At 43.3% G+C, this 20,430-nt stretch overlaps 1 protein-coding gene across 1 annotated transcript; it reads left to right on the plus strand.

The window, feature by feature from the left end:
- Window positions 1–552: 552 nt before the first annotated feature.
- On the plus strand, window positions 553–20,108 carry GNAT2 (G protein subunit alpha transducin 2). The gene is made up of 8 exons (XM_044443387.1): window positions 553–670; window positions 9,117–9,159; window positions 10,939–11,080; window positions 12,139–12,296; window positions 15,212–15,340; window positions 15,964–16,093; window positions 18,742–18,895; window positions 19,831–20,108. The coding sequence occupies exons 1-8, from the start codon at window positions 553–555 to the stop codon at window positions 20,019–20,021; spliced, it is 1,065 nt and encodes a 354-aa protein (XP_044299322.1). The 3' UTR covers window positions 20,022–20,108.
- Window positions 20,109–20,430: the final 322 nt, after the last annotated feature.

Here is a 20,430-nt window from a genome sequence, read left to right on the forward strand (position 1 = left end):
CAGGGCCTCACCTCTTCGGATTCAGAACATTATCAGAGAAGTGGTCCTTGCCTTGAATGTAAGTGGAGAGGCCTCTTAGCACACTCTCATGTTACATAACCACCTTCTCCATACCACAGAGCTTGGGTTCCATGTTCTTCTTTGCCAGTCATTAATCTTTGCCATCTTGGGCTTTCTATAATTGGATTCCGAAGGTCACATGGTGAGATAAAAAGTCCTCAATCCATCGTAACAAAATTGGGTTATCCATGAAGACTTAAGGGAGGGGGAGGGGAGAAAGCGCCCAGAGCAAGGTGAAGGGCTTTGATGTTACCTTCTTAGCAGTCTCGGACCAGCCGCCTTCGTGCATACAGCTCTGGAGCCAGGCAGCTCCCCGGAGCACCTTCTTTACTGCAACCTGGAGGGTTCGGCGTAGATATTGCATTTTGATCTCTTTTATTCTTCCCACCCAAAAAAGGGTGAGTCAACCAAGCTGAAGAGCTGGAACAAACAGAAGAGGTAGAGAAGCTCGAGGAACCAGGGGAGGAGGAGGAGGAGGAAGAGGAAGGTGAGATGGGGAGTGGAGCAAGTGCTGAGGATAAGGAACTTGCCAAAAGGTCCAAGGAACTGGAAAAGAAGCTACAAGAAGATGCAGACAAAGAGGCCAAGACGGTTAAGCTGCTCCTGCTAGGTAAGTGTGCTGTGATGAGCTGCTCACCCTTATAGAAGGGCACCTCCGGCTGTTCTTGGGGAGGTGGGCTGCAGGTATCTCCCACTACCAATGAGAAAAGTGATTGGCAGAAGAGGGCTGTACTGAGAGCTACCCTCTGTGCACATTTTCTGAATGTATATAAAGCCCAGGAAGAATTCTGGACTTAAGATTCCAGCCATTTTGTATCAATGTCAGCTGCTGGGATGGGAAAGCACTTGTTTCAATAGAGCACCATAGCAGAAAATAAATGGCGATATGTCTTTCAGTCTGGTCTTGCCAAGCAGCAGACAGAATGGATGGACCTCTACTGGGTTATGCTCTTTTACAAGGCAAGCTTGCTCCAGGGCCAGAAGATACCCACCCACATAACCTGTGGTTGACATTGTACCAGGCAATGGACCACTGTAGATGACAAAGGACATTAGAGAACAGAAGTGAAGCAGATTGGCCCAAGCCCTACTTCAGCACACAGAAGGAAGCAGCATTTAAAAATAAGAACTGGAGAATATATTTTCCTAAGTCGTACCAGATGGTTTCTCATTAGCCTGATGACTTCCTAAATCAGCTGATTAGTAAGAGCACAGATATCTCAACCCATTGGATGAAACAAGAGGTCACAAACACCCTCCCCAGCAAAGCAGTCCAAGATGCCACAGTTGTCAGAAGAGATTTAGTATCTCCAAGAAGGGATAATGGCTAGAAGAGAAAACAGGGAAAATAGGCCTAAATTTTTGTTTTAGGATCTGCAAAAGCCTGTTACAAACAATTTTCCATCACAATGAAGGATGGTCAGTCAATTGATCTGCCTAGGAAAGCAGAGTGATTTCTCCAGGCATAGTTCCCTACCCACCCACATATGGAAAAATAGACTGACACCCAGCATAAAGGCATACTTTAGGAATTTAGGAATCCACAGTTGGCGCTGCCAGAATAATGCATCCTGTCCACCAGTCCTTACAGGCAGTTGAGAAAGTCAGGAGACTGAGGCTATAATGAGAAATAGCTATGGCTTGCATATGGGAACAGTAAAACCTTTCCAGATCCTTCAGTCTGTAATATAGAAGGAAAAGTATATCAATACTGATTCTGTGAAGACAGAATGGAGCCTTTAAAAGCTGGTATGTTGCAAAAATAGACTATTACTTGACAATAGCCACAGTGTTTTCTCCTTTTTTTATGTCACTTGGGAAGAAAGTGTCCATGGTCCTTTGCTGAAAATGCATTGATTGGTTACAAGTACTCTGTATGTTTATGGACTGATGTTCAGCCCAAAGCTGGGATTCTGCACCCTACATGGTTCCGCTCTGTGTGTGTCTGTTTACTCTCCAGACAGAACATGAAATCAATACTGAAACCCAGTCGTACTTAAAGTAAACCCATTGGAATCCAAGGGATTTAAGTTGCGAGTGTATTTATTTTATTTATTACATTTCTAATCCAACCAATAACTCATGTTCTCTGAGCAGATTAGTTAGGAATTCAGTTGATTATCTCATTGATTTCAGTGGCTCTACTCTAAGTATGACTAAGTTGAATTCAGCTCAGTGGTTGTTTTGTTCTTTAAATTATCAGTCCCCATGATGTCGAAGACTCCATCTTTTTGGTCTCTCCTGTTTCACTTTTTCCCGCTTCCTCACAATTGGCCCTGCGGATCAGGCCTTTTTATGGCCACTGACCTTCCATGCATCAACTGTGATAGGCAGCACCCTTACAAGTGAGCCTCCTTCTGAGCGCCTAATTACAGCATGCATGAACTCACCTGGATGATGCCCAGCTGGTGCTCACCCGGAGCTAAGAGCTCAGTTTCCTTAAACTAATCTAGAAAGTGAATGAGCAAGAAGAAAGTTGCCACTGAAGGGGAGGCACCGCAGAAGGGCGACACAGGGGGAAGCCCCTGGGTTAGGAACATCTCCCAGACATCAGCAGGCAGCATTTTGGTGTCCTCCTTACCCATGACATCAGGTGAAGCTGGGATGCAGAAACAAGTGGCCAAGAACATTTAAATCTTGGACAAAGGAAAGGAACTATCCTGTAAATAGCACATTTGAAAATGATTTGAAAAATACAGGCCCTCCATTTAGAAAAACCAACCTGGTGCCCTTCATACTTGTTTGAATACAATTTCCATCATCTGCCAGTCAGCAAAACCAATGGATATGTTAGCTGAGGCTGAAGGGAGGTGCGTTCCAAAACAGAGTGGCCATGTGACCACTTTATAGATGACAGTCCTCTGTGTGAAGGCCTGAGAGAGGACTGCCCTCTGCTTCAGTGGAGTCCAGTGTGGCAACAAGGAACCATCAAATAAAGAACTGGGACATGAATGTGACTGTCAGCACCTGGACAGCACTACTCACATTGGTGAGATGTGCATGCTTCTATTCAAATAATTATTATTTCTAAATTCTGCACATAATAATTCTACATAAATGCATGGCCATAGAAATTGTAATGCAACACGGTGTCCTCATCTTGAGTGATACGCTTCCTCCTCCACCCCATCCCCCACCATCAGTGGCCACCCTGCACAGAAAGCATCAGGCTGGGGAAGAGAAAATATGTACACACAGAGGTCAGAAACCTTTCTTCTTGCACCAAGGCTGCTCTTCAGCTCAGCCAGCGCTAAGCTTGAGGGATCAGAAGCCACTGCTATGAGGAGCTGTGAGTTGCAGGAGGTTTCTTCGTGCATAGAAAGGACAGGCTCTCTTGTGCCCTTGCTCCTGCAGAACGGCTCCTTGAGTTAACAGTTCCTTTGGAACCAGAACAGTGAGGATCAAATAGCTGAAGCAGCATAGATCAAACAGAGGCACCTGTGCAGGCAAGTAGCAGGTTCATCCAGGTGACAGCAGGGAGTGCTTAGTGTTTAAGCCCTAATTCTAAGCAGCTTCCTGTTTTGGAATAAGCAGCTTAAAGTGATGAGATGAGGAAATGTTACCATGGCTGCTGAAGAAGACTGAAGGGCAAGAAAGGAAGAAAGCACAGTTGTAGCAGAGAGTCTTAAGAATACCATCTTCCAGACTGGCACATCTAGAATAAAAATATCTTTTGATCTGGGTAAGATATGAACCAACACCACTAAAGTTAAGATATGAATCTATGTTGCAGTGTTAAGAATATCATGGTATTTTAATGGACTTATACAAATAGAAACATGAGATCACTGTTTTAATGGCTCACATGGGTACCAAGCCAGGTCAGTTCAGGGCTGATGGCCCTTACTAAAAGAGGAACTGCAGACTTAGGAATGGCGGAGCACAAAGGGGCAGGGAGTGGAGACATTTTACAGACCTTTGCACCACTAAGCAGAACTAAATCCCATTGAGCTCCATGGGATTGACTCCCAGGAAAGTGGGCATAGGATTGCACCCTCCGTTTGCTTCTGTTCACAGTCCTGCCATGCTTTGCAAAAGCTGAAGACTTCTGCACAATGAAAAAAATGGCTCATGATGGCTCACTTCTGGGCCTGTTCTAAAATAGTGTATTTCATTACTAGGAGGGCTTTCTGGGATTATTTTTCTGGATATGCACATGTGGATATTTTTCTCCTGGCGTACATGGTGATTACATGGAGTCTTCCATGTTATGGTGGGAATGGCTAGATCTACCAGTGTATAAGAATGGCTTTGTGCAGACTACATGAATAACCCATTCCAGCAAACTAATACAAACAAGAATAGCTATGAAAACAATTCCCAAAAGCCCTGCAAAACATTGCCCAATTTGGCCCTAAGTGGTAAGAATTCTGGTGGGGTATTTCCCATTGTTTAAAGCAAAACATCCACACCCTGTCCCCCCTGACCCCCCAGTATTCTTGTTCCATTACTGGACTCATGCTAGCAACCACCCAGCCCCAGTCCTCGTATAGCGGGAGCGTGGATACCTTTGCTGAAGGGGGATCTCCACCCTCCTTTTTGCTGGCGGGGGACAGCAGAAGGTGAGCACTCCTGTGCCTCACACAGCAGGGGACTGTTGAACGTCTGGAGTAGCAAACAGAAATTCAGAGATTTCAAAATGAATGCCTCATGGAGGAATGCAATGGAGCATATTCCAGACTACATGTGATTCCCCCCTATTGATGCTTACCACAAAGTATAAAAAATAGCCATTACCAATACACTTGAAATACCCTTTGAACCTTGCTGTGGAGCTTCTTTCCCTTCCATTGCTCTTCAGTTTGTGAAGTCTGAAGAGATACCCTGAGGTGACATGCTGGTTAATAGGTGCTGTGCCATGGACTCCACTGTATTGCACAAGGCACACCCCCGCCCCCCCAGCCAGTGTTTAGATGTGTTAGCTTCCAGTCCTGTGGGTGGAGGGAGAGCAAAGAGGAACACGCAAAGGAGGAACAAACAAGAGCCAAGTGGGGGAGGACACGAGGGCCTTTGCCAGCCCCTTCAGCAATTCATATAGGCAAAGTAGCATGTACGGCAATAGTACCAGGAACATCAGCCTTCTGATTCTTAGCCAGGCCAGTGCTAACATTAGGCCAGGTGAGGCATCAGCCACAGGTTACAGAGGCCGGAGGAGCAGCTTCATTGCTCCCTTGCTCCTGAGCAACATTAATTGCTCCCTCCCACTGGGGGATGGAGCCACGTATGCCCCACCACCTGTTATCTGTTGCCTCAGGTGTGGTGACGTTTCAGCTGCCAGCTGGATGGGGATTGGGAAGCGGGCATCAGTGTGTCCTTTGCTAGCATCTTGGGCCGACCGTTCCTTTAAAGGGGTGATTGCGGTGGTGCTGGGGAGCAGGAGACCGTCCCTGAACACACAATTGCCTGGGATGTTGCTCATCTGTTGCTTGAAAATCCCCTCTGAGCTTAGCTGCAATGCTTGCACAATCTTTGGGGAAGTTAGTTTTCCCAGCAATGATAAATTGTTTTCTTTTTGAACACAGTGTCTTTCGGATAGCTTTGATCTTGAATGAGCTTCATGAAAGACCTGCTGCCACTGCTGGAAACGAAAGCTGCTAGAGCTCTTTTCTAGATATGGCTCAACAGAGCTGCCTGAAGTGTGGACATTCTTCAGCATGTGGCATCACTACCATACCACTGGCTGACAGAGCATATTCAGAGGAAGGATCATGGTAGGAGGAAACCGAGGAGCTTTGAAAGTGGGAAACCCAAGAATTAAAGTGTCTTACGCAGAAGGGGCTCTGTGGTTGCCCGCTTAACGCAGCATGGGCAGCCTCCATACCATGATCCATCCTACCTCACACTGAAGTCCATTTTCACTTGCTCATTGGTAATTTCTTTGCCTCTTTTCATCGCTTCTTGTGGCACCAGTCACAGTTCTTCATGCTGGGAGGAGCATAACCCATGCACTTTTGCAAGGCATATAAAGAATGCTTCATTACAGCACCGTCCTGTTCAAGGGTTACATTGTGTTGGAACTGGAGAGCAGAAGGGAAGGATGCTCTTGATTCTGCCTTAGGCCAGGGGACTGGGGCCGCTTGGAGGCTGCACCCCCTTCTTCCCAGGAATATCATCCCTGACAGAGAGACCACTCAGCTCCAGTCAACAGAAAGGGAAGGATGCCCCGGGCCCTTTCCTTGCAGGGCATCCATCAAAGAGAACATCAGCAAGGGCAAACAATTCTGACCTCAAGCACATCCGAATAGCTGCTGACAACCTTGCTCTGCCCTTGAAAAGTATATCTTCCCCTTCCTCCATTTTTCTCCACTCCCCTTGCATGTAGTGTCATTTTGGTTCCTAAGCCTGATGGCCATCTCTCTGTCTCTCTCTGTCTGTCTGTCTGTCTGCCTGAAAGGAGCTGCTTGGAGAGAGACAGGAACTATCTGAAAAGCAGGATAAAAATGCAAGCAGCAACAGAAGCAAAGCAACAACACAGATTGGGGGGAAAGTATCTGTATAATTCCTTTCACAGGCAGGTCCCCAGTCGTGTTCATGAAATACTCGGTGTTCCAGCAATAACCATGTTTAATAATTAACTCTTACCAGGGCAGCCTGCTCTTCCAACAAAGGGGAGTCTTTTTTCTATGAATCTAGGTGCCAAGCAAGTTCACAGCCTTCTCTAAATAGGTGCCCTCTAGATGATTGGACTACACCTCCATCATCCCCAGTCAGTATGGCCCTAGAAGGGGTGTGAGTGCATGTGTGTTAATCTTCTGCTTGAAACCAGGAGGAATGTCATCTTCTGAGGGAAACCACAGTGAAAGCAGTGTTATGATTCCCAGAAACTGAAGTATTAACCCTGTTTGAATTTTTAGCCAATTCTCTGATAAGTACTCTATGTAGCCCAGATCCTGGTGGTAAAAAAAGTAATGGCTGCAATAAAAGATGAGGATGGGAACTTTCTTTGCACTGAGTAACAAGGAAGCATCCCCAGTCTTTGTTCTGCCCCATGGAAGAAGAGCATCTTCTGGGCAACTTTTCACTGGCCCATGAAGGAGCACAGGCTGCCTCTTGAAGCAGTGATCTTTGTCTTATTCTTTCACATATTGCATTTTTAGTGGCAGCATATTACAGCCCAATAGCAGATCTGGCTCTTTATACATGCTGACACTGCAAATACACTGTTGCTTAATATGGACCTGTGTTTCTCATATTAGAATTTTCACACATGCACTACACACCTGTAACAAGTGACTGCTGAAATGCCCAGACCATTTGCAACACCAGCAAAATGAATTGGCAGGACAGATCGCATTGCTTTCAGCTGCAAGGCGATGGGTATCATTTTGAAATGCCAGCTTGCTTTAAAAAAGCAGAGCCAAAAAATCCCCTGCAAACAGTTTTTGAAAAATTAGCACTTCAGGCAGAAGGATTAAAGACCTGCCTGCACCTTACTGTGTTAGCTTTTCTAGTTACAGTGAGTCATTTTTGTTTTGTTGGAGAGCATTTTAAAAATGGAATTCCCTCTTATAGTCTCAAGAGCACAGCTCTTTCATCCTCCCCAAAATCCTTACCACTTCATTCTGCTGCATGTGAAGATTACACCAAAGAGATAAAGCTAGACTTAAGAAGAATGATGTAACGGCAGTGGAACACATTTCTACTTAATGGAGAAATAGGCCAGCTTTGCATGATCAAGTATAGAAAAAACCATGATGGCTTCTTGGGTGTACCAGTTGTATGTCCCAGTTGTGCACTGACTGAAAAATCTTGGGGTTGTTTTGAAACCAAACTTCCTTGCACATTTGCCAGGTTCAGCTGGCACGGCAACCTTGCCTTGCACAGGTTATTGTGGAAATGAGTGCGCATCTGGCACGTGTGGGGAGTGAAACAGAACACACCACGGCATTTTCCTTCCTGATCCTGCAAATCCAGGCCATAGCATATTGACAAGTCATATTCAACAGCAACAGGTTTTATTACAGTTATAAATAAGGTTGCAAGCAGGACTTAAATTTGAACCAGCACTGTGCCAGTGTTCTGCTCTGGAACTGCTTTTAATGTCCGGTTCAGCTCTGGGAGATGTGAAGTAGCACTATGAAGAATGCTCCTTGCCATGCACAGACTGGCCTGCTCTTACTTCTGCGCAAGCTGTTATCTTCACAGAAATTTGAGTCTGGGCTTCAGAGCTGGCTTGAGCTGCCCATTTATTGCATCTAACTTCCAGGGAGGTTTTGCCAAGTCTCAGGGTGATGATGGATTGCAAAGTGTCCCATAACATTTCAAGGAGCATGTCTCAACCCCTTGGGATGGTTATATTGGCTAGATTTCTACCCCAGCTTGCCTAACATTCTACAAATCTCTCAAAAGTCTGAGCTAAGTGCACAAGATCTCACATGCTCTGCGTTTCAGATATTTCCCCAGGCAAACATTTTGTTTTTAATTTTTTCATTTTTACACTTGTATGCCACCAACTATCCTGACAGGGATCTCCAGGTGGCTTACAAATTCACATAAATGCAGTATTACATTAATTGTAATATTGCAATGAATTTAGCAGATCTAGTGACATTCGCAGCTTCCAAGGCTCCTGTGATGCCACTGGGGCCTTGAACAGGTAACACCTGGCATTGCATCAGGTGTTCATGGGCCCAGGTGCTCAGGCTTCTGTCCATGCAAATAATCCACTCACACAGACATCAGAGCAGAAGGGAGAGCTTTTCCAGCAATCCTGGACTGCTCTTTGTTCACAGAGCAGAAAGGAACAAGTCCCTGTGCATGCTTCTGTATCACCCCTATGACAAAGGTACTTGTATTAAGGATGTGCTTCTTAGAAAGAAAAAGGTCCTGCAGTTCCCAGCATGCTGTCTGGGGAAAGCTGGGAGAAGTTGCAGAATTTTCCTCTGTCCAAAAGTGCCCCTACTGGCATGGATGAGCAGGTGATGTACATGACAATGGGAAGTAATTCCAGCAGGAAACCTGTACCTGAGAACTAACTCAGAGTGCCCCACCTTTGCAAAGTGATCTTTTCCCCACTAGATCCCACAGCATTAATCCTCCTTTTACTCTTTTTCCAGGTGCTGGCGAGTCGGGCAAGAGTACAATCGTCAAACAGATGAAGTAAGTATGCTTTCAGCAGAGGGGAGCAGCAGCCCAGAAAGCAGTTTTGTTCTGGATGCTATTTCACATCAGCTTGTAAATGCGGAACATTTACAGGCACTTTTGCAGTGTTGCTGCAACAGGATTGGGCCGAGGCAAATAACTTAAACAGATTATGAAAGGCTTAAAACACAAATAAAAATAGCATTTCGGTAAACCAAGCTAGGACAACAAGGAGCAACTGCCTACTTCAAAAACTAACCCTGGGCTGGATGAGGAGGAAATTCTTTTTCATACTACAGCACATGCATTGACCAATCAACATCGGTTTCCCTGCACATGGTTTAAATAACTCCCATAATAAGTCCAAGGATAGCAGCTTTCTAAGCCCTGGGAAATGTGTGTGCGAGAGAAAACATAACAAAGAGAAGCCCAGCTCAGTGGTTTTCTTTAGCACTGTTTTTCCTGGAATAGATAATAACTTTGTGGACACTAAATTGGGCTGAATATTCCAGTACTACTGGGTAAGTGCAACTGGAAGGGGAGAAGACAGGAACATCTTCATTGCAATGGCAAACAGTGTTGAAATGCTACTACTAATACCCTTTGCATACCCAGTGAGGTTTAGTAATATAAAATTGACTTGCAAATCTGATATTTTTAGTTGTCCTAATTTTATGGTCCAGCAGCAGTCCTAGTAGGAAGCCTGCCACCTGCCACTACAAATTCATCCCAGAAAAAGGGAAACACTCTAAGGGGAAAAAACAAACAGCCCACCATGGAAGTTGAAGTCATGGTATGTTGTGGCGCATGCACACACACACTGGAATGTGTTTATCCTACACCTGGCTGTTTGTTTTGTTATGATAACCCAAAGAATGTGGGTTATGTGAGGTTTAAACAGTTCTCACATAACTTGGCAGCAGATCATGGATTATGCCAGGGTAGTTTAACCTTCACATAATGCATGGTCCCGGGTTCACACAAGAGCAAACCACAGTCAGGGGCATTCAAACGGGCCATTTACACACAGTGGGCTGTCTGATCATGTGAACTAAGTGAATATGTTCCTATCCCCACTCACATCTGAGTGAAGGAAGCATCCTAATGAGAGAGGTGCTTCCTTGAATTACAAAATACATGCTATCACCTTATTTGGAATGTCGGTTCGGACTAGATAGAGCACTGGTTTTCAGGCACCGGTTTGTGGACCAGCGCCAGTCTGCCAGAGACTTTCTGCTGGTCTGTGGGCAGCGCTGGCTGTGCTCCACCATCTCTTCTTCAGTGGGCATCATGGTCACAGGGGGTGCACCAGTGCTGCCAGGGGGGCAGAGAGTGGACAGACTTGTTTTTGTTTCTGCCTCAGCAGTTCCCAAGATGGTTTACCTGTTTTTGCTGGTCCCCAGCTGTACCAAGCTATAGTATATCTTTCACAATTTCAGAAGCTCAAAGCAAATCACATCCACGAGGTGGAAGGTTTACTTTCTCCCATCCAGTTAATAGGAACCATTCACTTCTGTAAGAAAATGTAAAACAGTTGCATTCAAAGGCACAGTTCAGGCAGAAGCTAAAATCTGCCCTCACCCAAGACATGGTTCCACACACACACACACACACACACACACACACACACACACACACACACGCTTTCATAATGTCATCAGCTGTGTATGTTTACTTTTTCCCTTTAAGCAAACAGCTGCCATTCATTCCTGCCAACCACTATGAAACTGGCACACCTTTAACATAAAATCTCAGTGATACCTCATAAAAGGCAACTGTTCTCTCCTTTCACCACAGGATTATCCATCAGGATGGTTACACAGAAGAAGAATGCTTGGAGTTCAAAGCGGTCATATATGGCAACATATTACAGTCCATCCTGGCCATTATCAGAGCCATGTCCACACTGGGGATAGATTATGCTGACTCGGGCCGAGCGGTTGGTATCGCTGTACTTCCTTAAACCATTAAGGATACTTGGGGCTGGAGGGTGGGTGGACGCAGAGCACTGGGAAACCAGCCTTCCTAAACTTGGCATCCACATCTGGATGCTGCCAGATTGAGGAAGGTTGCTAGAAATGCTTTGCTGTTCTCATACAGGATGTTACTGGGTGCTGATCAGGCTGTGCAAACTGTCGTTAATCTGATGTGAGAAAGACTATTATACCACGCTTCTTTGTTCACGTTCAAGGTCAATATATGTCCTAGCATATCCATCAAATAGGCCTGTCATTGCACCTAGATAGCCCCTATTTATATTTCCTTGAGAGATTAAAGGAAAAAAATAGATGCAGAAAGAGAAGACTATCCCAGAAGTGTCCAGATGAGCAAATTTTACTGAAGGAGTAATTCCAGTGCTGCACACCTTCCCTGTTTTATAACCTGTCGGAAGAGCTAAACAAGATGGTTTCATGCTTCTCCAGGCTGAAGCAACGATTGGATGGTGCCATCTGGTGGTTAAAGAAAACCTTTTGAGACCATTATCTGGCTCCTGTCCAGAGGCTCCCAGGAGCTCATCTAAAGGATCATGAGGTCAGGAAAAGACCTCAAGTGGCATCTAGGTTGTGCCTACACTTAACTTGCACAAGCACAACTAATAGTGGGAAACAAAGTACATTTTTGAAAAAGATATACTGTGACTTTGGCAACCTCCTAACTCCTGATGTTACTGGAAAGATGCTGTCAGACTTACAGACCATTTGCAGAGACTGGAGCAAGACAGTAACACAAAAACATGCCCTCATCCAAGTAGAAATGTGAAACCCTTTCAATTATGGCAGGATTTCCTAGTGGTTAGCATCTTCTAACCACTAGCAGATGCTAATATTCACAATAATGCTCCATGAAAAAATATCCCACAACTCCAGCAGACAAACCCTGATCAGTCATAGGAGTTTTCCTAAGTTGAGCTGAAAGGTGATTTTCTAGGCATTTGGCCTTCATCCAGCATCTTTCTCTCTCTGCATCTTTACTTTTATCAGCCCTGTCTCTTTACAGGATGAGGGGCGACAGCTGTTCAACTTGGCTGACTCCATTGAAGAAGGAACCATGCCTCCAGAGCTTGTGGATTGTATAAAGAAACTCTGGAAAGATGGAGGTGTTCAGGCCTGCTTTGAGCGAGCAGCCGAGTACCAGCTCAATGACTCCGCTGCCTAGTAAGTCTGTCCCTGCCCTTGCATCAATTTGGGGATCCTACTGGGGAGGGGAGGGGAGGGGAGGGGAGGGGGGCTAAAACAGAGAGACTTCAGAACTACCTTCCCCAAGTTGGGGCCCTCCAGACACTCTGAGGAGAAGAAACTATTCTGTTCCCTGTGTCCCTCCATGTCTCCATCTCACAGCTGTCCTTATGGTGGGATCACACAGCACTGGGGAACGTTTATGAGTATTCCAACAACCTTGGTTCCCACCATCTTGGCATCCTCTTTCCCCACTAGGAATGAGGGTCAGTGAGGATGACCCATGCAGTCCAGACCTACCTATTGGGTTGGTCTGTCCAGCAGTGTGGCATTATGTCCAGGGAGGGAGGAAGTTTGCAATATTAGCAAATCATCCATCACACAATTTCAACAAGAATCAAAAGCCGGTCTGTTAAATTCCACATGGTAAATGAAAACTAAAGCAACAATTAAAATAAAGATGAGCAATCACAGTTTAATTGCACCTAGACAGTAGAAGTTCTTGGCTCTGTCCAAGGAAAGACACTCTCATAAAACTGGTGGACATGTATAAGTGGATCTCTACGCAGCAAGTGTGTTATATGCTCAATTTGCCTGAAATGAACAACAAAAAGAACATGACAGATGGTTCCCTTTATGTGTTTATTCATTTATTTATAAACTGCTCTATATCTGAAAAAAGATTCCCATTGGGACAACAGGAAAGAAAAAAAAAAGAATGAGAACCACAGAATATGAGCAGTTACACTCTGTGGCACAGACCCTTCAGGGCCGTATCACAAGGTCCTGAGTGACCCACTGGTGTACCATCCAGCGCGAATGAGCAGTGCAGCTGCATCAGAGGCCCAGTGCAAATGGCACAAGTCAACTGTGCACTGGACTCGGAGAGCTGTGGAAATACAGACCGTCCCCTGCAACTTGCCTCTGCCAGTTATGCAAGTTGTATAAAGAGCTCATCTTCCTTCCGTCAGGCGCTGTATCATTATTTATGGAGTATCTTTACAGAACATGAAGGCGAGTCTGTGCCAGAGGGCTAATCATTCAAAAATCTGACGGAGGGGAAACAACAACGGAAGAGTAAACGGGAAAGGAAGATGCAATTGCTTCGGTTGCATGGGCTTCGTTGCAGCAGGGCATGGAAAGCAGTGCTTGTTGGAGGAGAGGAAGGCATGGGAATTGCATCAAAATCTGGGTATCTTTCTAAACAGCCTGTAAAGGATCCAGGTTTAAATATACTCAGAATAAGCCCACTGAAATAAATGGGACCTAATTTAGGCATGACTAATCTAGACTTCCACGAATCTGTTCCAAGTTAGTCTAAACTTCAATGTTGTAAGCCGCCCCGAGGCCTTGGCAAGGGGCGGCATAGAAATGTTTTAATAAATAAATAAAAATAAATAAAAATAAACTGAATACAGCCCAAGGTGCATATGTATGTTTGCTTGTTAGCACCTGTGCTTTTTTTCTTTTATCTGCTACCTCAGATAGGCTTTGAACTTTGAATTTTTGCTTTCCCAAACTGTTCATCTGGGACAGGCTAGGAACTGAACATACAATAGACAGAAATAACTTCATTTCATTAGCTCCTTTCATTTCATTTCCTCTTTTCCATTTTTCAATAATCAAAACTCTCTAGGGGGTTTACAAAGAAAAATTCATTTTAGAAATTTAGGAGGGTCAATTTTTCAGTATACTTTTCAAGAGGGAACAGGAAATTTTCAGATTAGTAGCCTTGAAACAGGACACTTACGTTAGTGAACACTTTTGAATGAGGGTCTGTAAGAGCTGATTTAGGACGAGAAAGAACAACGCAGAAACATCCTGTTAGTGATTGTGCATTTTGGAATCCAAAGCTTAAACAAAATGTCCATCATCAATACATTCTTTCTTGAGACTGTAGATCCTGTTTATATCAGGTCATTGTATTTGCTGTGTAAATAGCTTTGGGATACAAACAAACAATTGCCTTGAACGTATCTTAAACCCTGAATAGGCAGTGTTGCTTTTAATACCTGTGCACTGTTACCTGATCACGATAAGCAAACATGGTATGAGCTATATTTGCACTTGTTCTGTACTCCTGCATAGATCCCAACTTCTTGGGGCAGTTTAGGACCTTGGATGTCTACTGTACAAGGTGCTTCCATCCCCTAGAAACAATAGTCTATTGTATTTATTTTTATATACTTATTTTATATGCACTTTAAATATATTTATATTACATTGTGAGCTGCCCAGAGAGCCTTTGGCTATGGGGCAGCATAAAATGTGATAACTAAATATCAATCAATCATCTTTCTTCCACCTTCCCACTAGTACAAGAACTGTCTTTTTACTAGCATCAGCTTGGGACGTTTGAAACACAGGCCTACTGTATCTATTTGTTTTTTTCTACAAAAAGCAAGAAGTAAATAAATCGAAACCAAACAGAAGAACAAACTGCAGATCAGTAACCTGAAATAACTGCACATTTTTCCAAGCTCAAAGCAAAGACACTGGCAAATTCATTACTTTGAAGTGACTGCACCCACAAAGAGTGAACCATTGCTCATAAAGCCTCTTAAACCCGTTACTTTCTGGGTTTGTGCTAGCAGAAAAAATCTTTTGAGATCAGTTCTCAGCTATTCTCATGCATTTTTCTCTATGGGTGAATATTCACAGCAGTCAACATTTTCAAGCCACTTGGTCTGAACATCTATGCCTAAGCCTTTAGGGTGACAGTATTGACCCAAAATGAAATGATGGCATGACCCTGTAAGTTCCGGGTTCAAATTCCTATCCAGTCATTCAAGCCCTGGGTAGCTTTAAGCTGTCAAATGGAAATACAAATTATTTATAACACTGAGTGGAGGATGAACAAACTTTGCTATAAACAGCTTCATTTTCTTCTGCAGCTACTTGAACCAACTGGATAGGATTACAGCCCCCAATTACCTTCCCAATGAACAGGATGTATTGCGATCTCGAGTTAAGACCACCGGAATCATAGAGACAAAGTTCTCCGTCAAAGACCTCAACTTTAGGTAAGCACAACTCCTTCAGAGTAGCCGCTTTCTCTACCTAATCCATTTGCTCCAGCTAGATTTGAGCATCAGAACGTGTTATTTCTACTTTCTTTGCTGTCTTAAAGACCCCTTTCTCCTATACTTGCCTCTCATTTACACACCTGTGGTGCGGTGTGCACCACTGACAAGCATCCACTATTACAACCAGTGGATTCTTAGAACTGGCTCCAACTCTTGGAGAGACTTGCCCAGTCCTGATGCAAAAGGAAAGCAGCCAAGCTTTAAAAGAAAAAGTCTTCAGAATTTGTGGTTTTTATGATCTACTGTGTTTCCTGTTGCTGCAGAAATTTATTGAATATGGTGAAACAAAACAGTCTCAGCACCAAAGGAAAAAAAATGGACGTATCTCCTAAATGTTTTGCCAGCTTGCCTTACTTTTCACAGTACGATCTTCATGTGTTCATTCTAAACTGTTGCATTATACATCTCTTACCAGTCTGATGCATAATACAATGTGCACCTATTTTCAGTTCCAAGCATCTGCTCATTTAAGCTACACTTCTGCACACTGCTCCCCCTCTGGTGCAGGATTACAAATGGTGCTGAGTGAATGCCAAAAACCACAGCTCTTTCTTCTGCAGGATGTTCGACGTAGGCGGACAGAGGTCAGAACGGAAGAAATGGATTCACTGCTTTGAAGGGGTGACCTGCATCATCTTCTGTGGAGCTCTCAGTGCTTATGACATGGTGTTAGTAGAAGATGATGAAGTGGTATGTTTCTGACTCAAACACTATGGGGATCAGTAACTGCTCCAGTACCAATCATTTCTGCCTCTTCTCGATATCCAGCAACCACAGATATAGAAACAGTCATCAGCCCCCTTGTCCCACAGAAGGTTCAGTGATGCTGCAATCGAAGCTTTGCACAAATACTTAATGAAAGTCATACTTCAAGGTAGCAGAACAAAGAGGGAAATTACAGAGTCTCAAGGCCATCTAGTAGTTTGTTTACAACAATCCACTGTCTGATGCAAGTCCAGGAAGCAAAGCAACACTTTGCTTGCTGGCTTACCCTGGCTGCAAATTATTATTTTTTTCCTGCAAGCAGGTAAATTATTGGAAGCTAGGACTAATAAGCGTAAAACAGCAACATCCTAGAACCAGTTAATTCCAATTCCCCATGTGCAGGGGAGAATTCCATCAACCTGTGCCAAGGGTGGTACCATCACTATTTATTTCAAATTTTTAATCCTGTTCTATAGCAACACTTTCAGAATGGTTCACAGCATAAACAAAATCACAATAACAAATCCACAGTGATCGTAACAAGTCAAGAATAACAAAAATCAGGGAAAAAATGATAACACAGTTGACACTGATCCACAGCAACCAATCAAACTGTATCTAAATAAATGCAAGAATAAAACCATAACCATCTCATTTAAGAAGTAAAATAATGGGACAATGAAAAGGCTGTGATGTGGCACCCAAAAATATACAGTCCCCGGAGAGCTGGGCTCCAAAGACAGGGAGACGGGGCACCACAGCTGAGAAGGCCCTTCCCCATCCCCGCTACATTCCTTACTTCTTTGGGCAGTGGTTCACCAAGAAGGACCTCTGTAGATGACCTTAGGGTTCAGGTAGATGTATATGGGAGAACATATGTATATATACTAGTAGGCCAGGAGCACTGGAATAGTAAGCAGAATTCTTTTCCTGGTGCTGCAGAGTGTGAAGGCCATCTGCTCGGTTTCTTTAAAACAAGAACCAGGAAAACCTTGTTACCCAAAAGGGAAGTGGGGCTTGTAAAGACTTCCGTATCTTGCAAGATCTGTGCATCTCACACTGGTGAAGGTCATTCTCTTGAATGCTACTAAAGCATAGGGAACTGCCACCTTTACTAATAGGATTGCTGAAAAAACTTACCAAAACAGGCAATTGTGTGGGAGCTGGGAACATGTAGCAGCAGCCCATCTAACAAGCTGTGCAAAATTCTTTAAGATGTGCATTCTTCAGTTCTTTGACCCTATAGCTGATTGCAGCCTCTCCCCCAAGACTAATAAAATGAGAGAAGGAACCTAAGGATGACTTGGCAGAGAGCGATCAGCTGCTTGTTCATAGTCCAACATAAGCAAATCTGGTCTCCAAGCTCAAAGAAAAACAAACACGTCTGCAGCAACTGTCTACTGATTTGAGGATTTGGGAAATTCCACTCAACTGTAGCTTGTGGAGCTTTCTGTGAGACTTCATAAGATTTCCTCAGAATGGAGGGCCTACAGTGTTCTCCATGCTCTGGAATTAGGAGGGGCAAATCCTTAGGCCTGTTTGTAGTCTCCAAAGCTGCTTCAACCAGGCACCCTCTACATGCCTTGTTACTACTGTCATCCCCACAGTCAGGGATCCTGTAAATTTTAGTCCAACATACCTGGAGAAAGCTGGGTTGCATACGTTTTCTCTGGAGAAGATGAACAAAGGAATCTATATTTTGTCTAAGAGTAGTGCTAAATTTCAAGCTCACCCTTTCTTCTGATCCAAAGTGGTATTTTTGCTCTTATGGGCTTTCTACTGCATTTTCATAGGTTTTTTTTTTTAAAGGACAGCTTTTCTTTTTTGAAGTCTGAAAAAACTAAGACGTACCAAACAGTATCTAATTCTATCCCTGTGCTAATGTCCCACTAGCAGGATGCAAACTTAGCAGTTCTGAAAACAAGCTGAAATGTTTGTTTCAGGAAGGGTACAGATCAGAGGAACTCACAGAAGGTACAGATCTACTGTCTTAGAAGGGACTTTACTGGGTTTGTCATGATTGGAAGCAAATTCATAAGGTCAGTTTAAAATAAAATCAAGACTTAATTAACTGTATGGATCACAACCGCTGAAATTCACCACTGCCTTCTCCCCCTTTGTCTGTTCTTACATTACTGTACAGTGATTTTTGCTTTAAGGTTGAAAGGAATAATGTTTAGTCCAGAGTTTGAGTGTGGATTCTCACTGAACTGTTGTTGCAACATGGGTGGTTGTTGAAATGTGGGCTACCATGCCATGGCTTGTTGACCATGAACAACAATGAAAAGAACCCATGGTTTGTGGCTGGAGTTGAACTTGTATGGCTGGATTCTGACAGCATGATTACCCACATTAAACCAACCACCAGTAGTTCAACAAGAAGCCATGTTCATGTTTTCTGAACCCTGTCAGTAAGTCCATACCTTGATATAAACCTTGATATAGCAAGTGTAATCCAAGTAACTCTGTCCTGCCTGTACTTTTTTTTAATAGAGCACAAATAATTGAGAAGGATTTGTGGGGTAATGGGTATGCATTTTTTTTATAAAGGAGTCTAGCAGCATGTTCTGAACAAAAAGCAGGAAATGCACAGAATCTTTGTACCTCATTTTTTTGTGTGGTCTTCTCTCTAGAACCGTATGCATGAATCTTTGCATCTGTTCAACAGTATATGCAATCATAAATTCTTTGCTGCCACCTCCATTATTTTATTTCTAAACAAGAAGGACCTCTTTGAGGAAAAGATCAAGAAAGTACACCTCAGCATTTGTTTCCCAGATTATGATGGTGAGTTGGAAACTTTGTATAAAAGCCAAAACAATCAGATGTAAGAGCCCATACACACATTTTGTCTACATGGATTCACAACAGCATAGGAGCAGAAATTATACATCGGTGAACATTGTCATACAGAAAAGGGTCTGTTTTAGTCGTTTTTCCAGGCTATTACCTCATTCAGTGTAGAAATTGTGTTATGTATGAATTTTCCTCTCAAAATTGGGCTATTCATGCAGTAGTTTGAAATTCAATTCTGAATGCATCAGCACCCATTTTGGAGAGATAATGTGTTGACTAAAACAAAAACCACCTTGCTGCATTCAGGTCAATGAAGGATAGCTTAACATGGCATTTTAATAGGCTACACACAGGCATGTTCCAAAAGTTACTGATTTAAATGTAACTAGCCATTTCAAGTTTCTTCATGGTCAATATGAATACTACCACCTATTCTGAATTACTTGATATGGAGGAAAATGGAAGAGCACAAGAATTTTTAGTAATTTGTTTCTTCCCAATGTGTTTGAAGACTGGATCATGAAAGCGTAAGTGGAAATAATGTGTTCAGTGTTGCCATCTTAAAGGTATATTAACATGCTTTCCAAACAACATATCAAGCTGTAGGACAGGGAGAAAAATGCATGGCTTTGTATCCTGTGAATGGAACTTTGCACAGGAGGAGTTTACCCGTGGAGATTTTTGCCAACATCCTCTGTAGCTCCCTCAAAATCTGCCCCAGAGGGCTGGGGACTCTGGAAGAGTGTAGGAATTGACAAGGCAAGAGAACTCTGCAAAAGCCACCTCTTCTTCCCTTACATTAGTAGGAGGCACCACTAGATCAAAGGCTAGTGAAAAAATAACTGAATTCAAGACAGTCGCTTAAAAAATAAGGTGTATCTCTTTCAACAACATTTCTAACTACTTTGTTTCACTTCTACAAACAGGCCCCAATACATTTGAGGATGCAGGCAACTACATCAAACTTCAGTTCCTTGACCTGAACATGAGAAAAGATGTGAAAGAAATCTACAGTCACATGACTTGTGCCACAGACACACAGAATGTCAAATTCGTATTTGATGCAGTCACAGATGTCATCATCAAAGAGAACCTCAAGGACTGTGGCCTCTTCTAAGGCTTCTGTCATTTTTTAAGGTAATTTCTACTCAGAAAGAACATATCCACTCTAGTAATCCTCCCAGACTTTATAAGACCGGTGAAGGTATATATGGAAGACATGCTTAGTATTTTGAAACAAAGCATCACTTCCATCTGAACTTGCATTTACATTTACAGCACAAACTTTCAAATGTTACTTCTACAGAAACCCAAACTATTATTTTAGCAGCATGAATCGTTTCCTTCCGAGTGCAGCAAATTTAGATTCATTTCAAGAAGCTAAATTTAAGAACTTAGCAAACAGTAAAAGCTAATCCTGGATTCTGAGACAAGTTTTCCCATTTCTCATGAAGATGAATCAAATTGCCCATTCTTTCTAGTGCTTTAACTACAACTGAATGTTTATAATATACAAAAATACTAGT

The sequence above is a fragment of the Varanus komodoensis genome, unplaced genomic scaffold (assembly GCF_004798865.1).
Source record: "Varanus komodoensis strain SLA01 unplaced genomic scaffold, ASM479886v1 scaffold1, whole genome shotgun sequence".
In the NCBI taxonomy this organism is placed as follows: Eukaryota; Metazoa; Chordata; class Lepidosauria; order Squamata; family Varanidae; genus Varanus; species Varanus komodoensis.